This window comes from Candoia aspera, chromosome 2, assembly GCF_035149785.1.
Source record: "Candoia aspera isolate rCanAsp1 chromosome 2, rCanAsp1.hap2, whole genome shotgun sequence".
NCBI classification, from domain to species: Eukaryota; Metazoa; Chordata; class Lepidosauria; order Squamata; family Boidae; genus Candoia; species Candoia aspera.
Genome location: NC_086154.1, coordinates 15151241 through 15160956, shown reverse-complemented (window position 1 = coordinate 15160956; position 9716 = coordinate 15151241). Strand labels below are relative to the sequence as shown.

Here is a 9716-nt window from a genome sequence, read left to right as displayed (position 1 = left end):
AACTAAATCTTTATTGTACTACTGGTACAGCATCATGAACAATTGAGGATAGGCTCTGGGCAGGAGGAAATGATGATAGAGAATTTCTATCCTGCCATAGTTCAAATCCTGCAATCTTTTGAAGCCCTATCTCCGGTGAACCTAAGTTCTGGATTTCCTTCTGTTTGCACTTCTTATTCTGTCTCTGCTGAAAACAACTGTAGGTTTACATTCTCTCCATTGTTCTACTGACAGGCTGAAGTCATAATAAGTTTGATGATGATGATATGAAATAGAATGATAGGAGACAGCCGCCACCCCCTGAAAAGATGGGTGGGAGGAAAGGAAAATTGGAATAAAAGTCAGGAAATTAATAGAAAACCTAGCTAGATACCACGGAAAGTTGTAAACCAATATGCTTGTTGTTTATGGTCCATGGGATTTTAAAAAGTAGATGGCTTTTGAAGGTTAAAGTTTCATTTATCTGGGGAGTGGCTAGCCATTCAGAAATAGGTCCTCGACAGCAGTGCAACACTCGGTCAAACTGGATTCTGTAAACTGGATTATATGTTCACGAAGAAAACATTTTATTGTATTCTGAGTTTAGTACTATGTCAAGTTAAGGGGGTTGTATTTGGGAAAACACCACCTTGCCATCTGATACAGATCATTACAAAATCCTCTCACACACATAGAGGTGAACATATCCAGTTTTCAAAGCATTACTTCTAAAACTGTTAATGGCAATTACAGTATGACAGCTACCAGGTTTTCTAAACAGGTGCAACCTCAGATATATTGGAATGGGGCCTGGCTGTGTGGGGATCTGGAGGAAAACCAAGTTTCTAGCCCTGTGCACCAGGTGAACTGGCCCAACCGCTTCCATTTACACCGAACCTCAGACCCCTCGAATCCGAGCCGTATAAGCCTCGAGGTGGGTCTCTCGTGGCCCCTCCGAAATCGGAAACAGATTCTCTGCTCCCCGCTCATAAAGGGCATATTCATCACCACCCCCGGGCAAACGGGTCAGGCAGGTTTGAGTGTTGTCGCCGGAGCTTAAGAAACCTGTTTGACCGGACGCAGCATCCTGGGACAAACGAGGCAGCTGCGCGGTCCCCCGCCCCGGTCCTCCGAGGCCCCCAAGAAGGCCGGCGGAGCGTGGCTCGGCCACGTCGCCCCCGCCCCGCCGCAACTTTCCCGCGGCGCCCCGAGAAAAGCCGAAAGAGAGGCGGCCGCCCGGCGGCGTCCGGACGCGCCCACGGGCGGAGGGGCGCGAGCCGCGGCGCAGCCTGCTGCCCTGGCGGGCCCGGCCTGCGCGGGCGTCTTCCCCGGGCGCGGAGCCAGAGCCCGCTGGCTCAGTTCCTGGGCGGGGCCGGAGTAGCGGAGGGAAGTTGAGTCGAAGTTGCGAGAGCCCCCGCCCTCGCCTCGCCTCGCCTCGCTGCCCCTCGGGTCCCGGCCAGCGTCCCTCGCCGCTCTCCCGAGCCCCGCCGCGTCTGGCGAAGCCTCCCCCGCCATGGCTGAAGAGAAGCCGCAGGTCGAGCTCTTCGTGAAGGTAAGCGGGCGGGGAGGGAGGGGCGCGTCGCGCTCCCGGGGCCTCTTCGCCCTGCCCGCCCGCTTTCCCGCGGAGGGCGAGCGGGCTGCTCCCCGCCCGCGAAGGAGTCGGAGTCGGGGGACGTGGAGGCTTTGGAAGAGGAAGCGAGCCCCTGCCGGGCGCGCGTTTCGCCGGGGACTCTCGCCCTCCCGTTTCCTTAGGGGGGGGAAAAAAACCCGATTAACGCGCTCTCCGTCTTGCGGAGGAAGAAAACGGAAAACCCTGCCTCGCTGTTCTTTCTCCCCCTCCCGCCCACTTCCTCCCGGGCTTGAGCAAAAAAGCGGAGAGAAGAGCGGCGCGTGGTGTTTTATTTATTTATTTAAAAGTCGCTTCAGCGGACTTTGGCGAAGACTTGCTGGCTTGCGGCGCGTGGCTTGGGGACTGCCGTCTGGCTTCGGGGTGGGGGTGGGGCGGTCGGAAGTCCAGGGACGGGGTGCCAAGGGGAAGGACTCGCCCATTCCCCTGAGCTTCGGGGGTCCTTTGCTAAGCGCGATCAAGTCGGAATTCGACCCGGCGCTCCTTTGCTCCACTTCCGATCTTTCCGTCTGCACCAGCGTTCAGCTCTGAGGCGTGCAGAATTTCGGAAAGGCAGAGGGCGAAGTGAAACAAAGAAGCGTGTGTCATCCCCAGAACAGTTACTCAGACCCTACAGGCAGTCCTGGCTTAATGACCACAACTGAGACTGGAATTTTGGTTGCTAAGTGCAGCAGTCATTAAGTGAATCTGACCCAATTTTATGACCTTTTGGGTCAGTCATTAAAGGAATTATGTAGTTCCCCATTGATTTTGCTTGCCAGAAGCTGGCCGGGAAGGTTGAAAATGGTGATCATATGACCATGGGACATTGTGATGGTCATAAATGTGAATTGGTTGCCAAGCACCCAAATCATGATCACATGACCATGGGGACGCTGTGACAGTCGTAAGTCAATTTTTCCAGAACCATTGTAAGTCTGAACCATCACTAAATGAATGGTTGGTAAGCAAGGACTACCTGTATTTCAAAGAGCTAGCTCAGTTGAGAGCTTAGCTTTGGGATGTAAATAGCGACTTTTTAAAATTCCCCTTCTAAATCCCCATTTCAGCTTTCCCCAAAAGGATGCCTCCCAGATGTCATAGACTACAACTCCAGTAATCTCATGTCAGATTGATGGAGGTTGATGGGATTGTAATCCAATGTATCTCTCCTAAACCAAGGGAGGCAGTTTTGACATTTACTTCCTAGATCTGGACCTGATTGTGTTGAATTTATCATAAGTCTCTTTATTGGAATAAAGGGAGTTAAGCTTTAGGATTCAGCGAGATTCATTGTGGCCTGTTAAAACAACTTCTGGGGACTGAGTTTGGGGGAGGGGCGGAGGTAAACACTGCCCTCCAGAAAGTGGAAGGAGATGGGACAAAAAAATGGGGACGAGACAAAAACTCAACTTTATTTTAAACTTCTCTAAACTTAAATAAACTAAATTTAGTCAAGAAGATTTTCCCTTCATTTTTAGCAATTTCCTTCTGCCAAGTAATTACTGGCAACTTGGCTTCTGGAGGCTGAATTCAAGGCTTGGCAGGCAGCCACCCATAACTTGGCCTCCTGCACTTCTGTTCCACTGTCAGTTTAGGATAAGTTTTAAGTCCAAATGAATCGTTTTCTCTCAAGCCTTGACATCTCTGTCTCTCATCTTTCATTCCCTTCCTCTTGAGGTACAAACTGATGAACTAAGAAAGGAGAATTTAAAATAATTCTTTCCCTTCCTTTGAATGTTGCTTTTCAGGGGGTGGGTGCTTTTCAGGTGCTTTGATTTAGCTGCTGCCCTTGTCTTTTAAAGTACTGTATGGACTGCTGGTGGTGTATTTAAGAAAGGTTTTGAAGGAAGGAGGTTTAAGAAAATGTCCTTGTCTTTTTCTAAAAGCTAGGATTGCTTCAGTCTTTCAAACTACAGATTTTCTGAATGTGACTTTAAAAAGATTTTTACCCTCCTTTTTCATCTGACAAGGATGCTTAAAGTGCCTGCTTACCTAAATAAATGATTAACAAATAGACTTAAAGCACAATTTAAAAATATCTGAATAATAAAATCATTGGCAAATTAAAACACTGTGTCAGCACAAACAGGATGTAATCCTAGTATTATTCAGGTTAACAGCAGCCACATTTTGTACCATTCAGACAAACTCCAGAGGTAGACCCGTGGAGAGGATTTGGCCATAATTCAGTTGTATGTGAACCTGGTTGCCTTTGAACGATCACAACTCATATACTAAACATAATTGTAAATCAGCATTTCTCAACCATGTCAACTTTAAGAAGTGTGGACTACAATTCCCATAATTCCCCAGCCAACCATGCTGGCTGGAGAATTCTGGGAGTTGAAGTCCACACATCTTAAAGTTGACAAGGTTGAGAAACACTGGTATAAACACTTTGCCATCAATGGTACCTGAAGAGACAGGTGAGGATCCAGAACTGCCTACCTGCTCTTTCAGGAAGTCATCTTTGCTCCTTCAGAAAGTTTAAAAAATATGAGAAAGACCTGGGCAGAAAGAACCTCTACATTTCTGATCCAGCTTGGTCTTTGCATTCTTCAAAAAGTTGAGAAGCAAATCTGGGTCCCATGAGAAAGATGCCACACCCTGCCACGCCATTTCTTCTGGTGGCTAATTTATTGGCTCTATACTTTTGCTAGCCTATAGTTGGCCAGCCGGTGGTACAGGATGGAGAAGCTCGTACGATCTTTGGACAAAAGTAGAAGTTTTCTTAGTGGCTTGCAGTATATTCTCTGAAGCTGGGGGGTCCTGTCCTTTGGGCTTACGCCACTACATCAGACAAAAATCAGGATCATTAATCTACCTAGCATGGATTTGTCTGCTTGAGCTCAGCTGTAATGTAATTCGTTTAACATTGGCTTGGTGCATTGTGTGAATCCAGACTTTGTGGTTTGGAAACCATGGTTTGTGGCTTTGGGTAATGTCTGAACTTGGACGATGTGTTTAGGAACTCAGTCAGGATTCTTTCCCTGAGACTACTTTTATGGAAGGTACTGGAAAGTGAATTTTAGGTCTTTGCATGACAACTGCCAGGTCTTCTGCAGTGCCACAACTTCCTTTGATGGTCACCTCACCAGAGGGAGTTCTAGTGACTCTCCATCCTTTGTCCTTACATCTATCTGTCATCCCTCCTTACTCTATTTTCTCACCAGCTTTGAGGACTGTTTTTCAAACTTGCTTCCTCCACCTTTCCAAGCAGCCTTGCTAATGCATAAGAGGGAGCAGGCAACAGGTTTGATGCAGCAGTCTTGTAGAATAAATGTAAATTGTGAACGCTTTCTCAGATAGCCTAAGGGAAATGGGGCCTGGCAAACCTGTGGCCTCTGTTTATTGATCCCCTCTTCTGAGTTCCTGACTGTATTTGGCCCTTAAAGGACCTTGTCCTTGGGAGGAGCGCTTGTGAAATGTCTTTATTTCAGGATTGCTTCTTTTCAGTCCTGGAAGGGTGAAATGGGTGGAGCAGAAAGTGACAGTGACATATGCCCCCTCCTGCCGTTGCTGCCAGGGGAAGTCTCAGTACTTTGTGCAAAGGCTGGTTTGGGCGTTTCCACCCTAGCGTTTCCTCATTTGCTACCAATCATGATTGATTTCAGTCCAGTTTGATAATAGTTCTTCCCATATGCAAACCACATTATGGTGTGGAATAACAGTGGTCTCTCCTCCCCCTCTATCACAGATGTTTCAGGCCCTTATTCTGAATAATCTCTGAAGCCTTGATGGCTGGCTGGGGAATTCTGGGAGTTGAAGTCCACATATCTTAAAATAGCTAAGGTTGAGAAACACCGTGTTTTAGGATTGCCATGCTGCCCCACCTTTGAGATCTAAACGGGCAGCTGATTAGTTTTGTCTGGATTGAATCATAAGATTCTTGATGGAATTTCCTCCCTCTGTGGCAACTGGTTTTCTTCTGCCTTTATTACACAAATACAGAAATTACACAAAATGATAATAGCAGTTACAGTAAGGGTAGAAAAAGGTGCAGATGTTACATTTGTTTTTCAGTATTTTGCCAATATTAAAAAAAGTCAGAAGTCTTTATGAGACTGACTGGTCTGCTCAGATTTTTTTACTCTTCTCTGGAACATCTTGATGTTATCTTGATGCCTCCTGCCAGAGGCAGAATATTAATTCTATTTACTTTGGATGTTAAATATTTATAACCAGAGTTTTTAAATGGGTGTGATCCTGACTACTCTTTCCTTGTCACACCCACTTTTTGAGCATGGCCCTTATTCAGTGCTGAATGTGGCTGTTGGTCTAAACATGGCTATTTGTTAAACTTCAGCATCTCTGAAAGCTGGTCTTCCAGCTTCTAACTATAAACCACTCTGGTGGAAGGGAGCCCCTTCTCAAGGCCATTTGCTCCAGTGTTGCACAGAAAGCTTCCATAAGGACATCTTTCCTGATGTATGTTGCTTGTTGCATGAACATCTCTAACTCTCTTATGTAGATTGGACTAATGTTGGATAAAAGATTGAATCCTATGTATATAAACAGGGAGCAAACCCCATACTCACTAGCACTGATGATGTTACCTAGCTGGGTAGTGAAATGTCTGCAAGCCAACAACCAAGCTCAGAGCACCATGGATCCTATGTTATTTATGAATTTTTAGTGGACATTTATCACATGGCTCTCTGGAACACTCTACCCATCCTCTTTTCCTCAGTGACCATGTTGCAGTGTTCATCCAAATGGGGACACTCTGGCTTAGAAAAAAGGTGAACAGGGACATGATCAGATTGTATAAAATCATGCATGGCATGGAGAATTTTTTCTCCCTCTCCTAAAGCACTAGGACAAATATAGCTGATGAGAAAGTCAGTGCACCATTAATCTCTGGAATTCATTGCCACAAGCCAAGCTGATATTCATTAACCTGAATAGCTGTTAATGGTGGTTGGATGAGTTCACAGAGGGCAGGTCTATCAAAGGCTATTGGTCCTGAAGACTCAATGGTACCTCTTGTTAGGGGGTTGTGTGTCTCCAAATACCAGTTCTTGGAGAACAATTGTGAGAGGTCTTATGTCTTGGTCTTGAGTACCCCAAAGGCATGTGGTTGGCCACTCTGAGAAGCAAAGTGCTGGACTAAGGTGAGCTTATTCTTACGTTATCCAAACTTGTATTTAATACACTGTCTGGTTTCTGTAGTTCACCAGGAGCTTATGAAAGCAGTGGAGTTCCATTCATCCTAGGAGACCTAGTTTAGTTTCCATATTAGTTCCTATCCTATGGGCAGATAAATGAGATGTTAATCACAAACAAAATAACTAAGGAATGGCCCTTCTTCCATGACCATTACAGAGAATGAGGAGAGATGAATTGTCCATCTGTCCTCCATCTGCATAAGGGACCTGCATTTCCTGCTATCCTTGGCAGAAGCGTGCTCCCTTCTTCTTTAGTAGAGTAGAATCCCAGGTTGCTTCTTAGCAGATAAATAAAATCTTTTCTAGGTTGGAACAACGTTAGGCATGCTTTATTTATAGGGTTGCCCAAGACTGATCTGTGATGAATTTTCCTGCTAGACTGTTGTTCACCTTTTGCTAATTTGCCTGCTGACTTCCCAGTGGGAGAGTGTTAAGGTGAGGGGGGCGGTTAATCCTTTTCTACTTAAATTCCCAAGGCTCATGCAAGTTTGCTGTTTTCATTTAATTCTGGGAGCACAGAGGTAATTTCCAAACTGGAGTTCCTTGCAGCAGAATCTATCCCCCTCCAGGTCTCGTAGCTAATGGGAGCCAGTCTAACAATTTGCAGAGGATAGCAAATCGGCCATCTCTGCTGACTACTGTGCAATGAGTATTGTTTGTGAACATAGCTACCCATCACATTAAGCCATAAAATGGCTTGTTTGGTTTCAATAAAGCAGATTATATGAACCCAGCTAAGTGTGGCTTACTCAGCAAACCATGCTTTAGCGCCTGTGTATTTTTTAAAGCGTTCTGGTGCTATTTCGTAGTTAAAATTAAGCAGGCCTCCAAAGTGGCTTGCCTTGGGAACATTGTGTAGAGCAGGGTTTCTCAACCTTGGCAACTTTAAGATGTGTGGACTTCAACTCCCAGAATTCTCCAGCCAGTATGGCATAGAGCCACATTTAAATGCTATAGCATGGCAGCACCTAATTTTGAATGGCTCCGATAGTAAAATAAAAGATTAATTTGGTTTTCTAGAAACAGAATGCTGCTCCTGTACACTCCCTGCTTTTGGTTCATAGTCTAGAGCAGTGTTTCTCAACCTCAGCAACTTTAAGAGGGATAGACTTCAACTCTCAGAATTCCCCCACCAGCATGCTGGGAGTTGAAGTCCACACCTCTTAAAGTTGCTGAGGTTGAGAAACACTGGCCTAGAGGGCTGCCAGTGGAAAAGTTAGGTGGCTCAATAGCAGTGTTTCTCAACCTTGGCCATTTTAAGAGGTGTGGACTTCAACTCCCAGAATTCCCCAGCCAGCGTGGCTGGCTAGGGAATTCTGGGAGTTGAAGTCCACACCTCTTAAAATGGCCAAGGTTGAGAAACACTGTTCTATAGGGTGCTGTTGAGTTTTGAACAATATTCAGATAAGTGTTCAGAAAGTTTCTGAGAGTTGGAAGAGATACCAAGAACCAGGAGCTCATACCTTTTTGGGTCAACCCACATTTGTCTGAGAACGCAAGTTAGTCTTTTGTGTTCTTCTTTCACAAACGGTCTGGCATGGGGGGGATAGGAGCTGCGTCAAGACCACAGTGTGAAATCCTTGTCATCACAGTGTTGTCTCCTCCACACCTGATATTTGCAAAATAAGGAAAGCTTCCACTGGACCTGGGGTCAAAGATGCAAGAGTTGGCCTTTGGGCTCAAGATGTTGTTTTCCTCCACTTCTGCTGGTTCCAGTGGGAGCTTTGCTCTTATTACACTGGGCAAATACGTGGGTGAATCTAACTGAGACCTTGGCACAGGAAGTTGGCCTTTTGTCCCCACTTCACGCCCCCAGTCAAGATGGCAGCTGCAACCGTGGGGACAAAGCCTCGGCCTTTCTCTACATGCCTTGGTGCTCATAAAAAGGGGGCTGAGGCTTCAATCGCATGGTTGTGACTGACATCTTGACTTTTTTGACTCCCATCTTGTGCACATCCCTTCTCTGGTTTCATTCATTCATGCTTCTCTCAAAACTATGGATGGCGTTCTTATGAATTGTTATTACTGCACGTCCCTGCCTTTCAGACTGAATTTGGTATTTAGTGGAGTAATTCAAGAGAGCATGGCGCGAGAGATTGATTCCCAACTAGGTCTCTGCGACACGTTCCGGGTCAGCATATTGTCCAGATTTTTCTTCCAGATGAGAAATCTCTTACCAACAGCTGAACTGGTGTTAAATCTTTAGGCAAGAGGGGCCGACGTAAAGTTTTGTGGCTTATTCCATTCCAGTGGTGAAGTGGCAGGTCTAAATATATGTTCAAAACTGAGAGTTTTAAATCTCACCCAGCAATTCGTTTGAGGTATAATAGCACTCAGTGTCTGCAAACATTCTAAGTGCTCATTGGAAAGTTTCTGTAATGTAATGTTGAGAAAAGAGGACATATCTCGGAAGTTAACTGTTGGTTTAAGCTATAAAATCATTGTAAGATTAAGGAGCAGATGCTTAGGAGTGTGCTGTTGACAGAAAGGTAGTAGGTAGTGAAAATAGAATATCTTTAAGACCTTATCGTACGAGGGCTCTAAAAATTGCATAACTGGAGAGTGAGTTTGGTCTAGTGGTTAAGGTGCCGGGCTAGAAACCAGGAGGCCGTGAGTTCTAGTCCCACTGAGGCATGAAAGCTGGCTGGGTGACCTTGGACCAGTCCCTCTCTCTCAGCCCAAGAGCCAATCAGGTGTGGTAGCAGAGTTCTAGTCCCGCCTTAGGCACGAAAGCCGGCTGGGTGACCTTGGGCCAGTCCCTCTCTCTCAGCCCAAGAGCCAATCAGGCGTGGTAGGAGAGTTCTAGTCCCGCCTTAGGCACGAAAGCCGGCTGGGTGACCTTGGGCCAGTCCCCCTCTCTCAGCCCAAGAGCCAATCAGGTATGGTAGGAGAGTTCTAGTCCCGCCTTAGGCACGAAAGCCGGCTGGGTGACCTTGGGCCAGTCCCCCTCTCTCAGCCCA

The 9716-nt window shown here is 46.3% G+C and overlaps 1 protein-coding gene across 1 annotated transcript in view; it reads left to right on the top strand.

The window, feature by feature from the left end:
• Positions 1-1403: 1403 nt before the first annotated feature.
• The window catches only part of CLIC1 (chloride intracellular channel 1), a 32750-nt gene continuing 24437 nt past the window's right edge, over positions 1404-9716 (top strand). Inside the window, exon 1 of the mRNA XM_063291289.1 lies at positions 1404-1531. Within this exon, the coding sequence (XP_063147359.1) occupies positions 1493-1531 (39 nt within the window). The 5' untranslated portion in view covers positions 1404-1492. The remainder of the gene's footprint in view (positions 1532-9716) is intronic.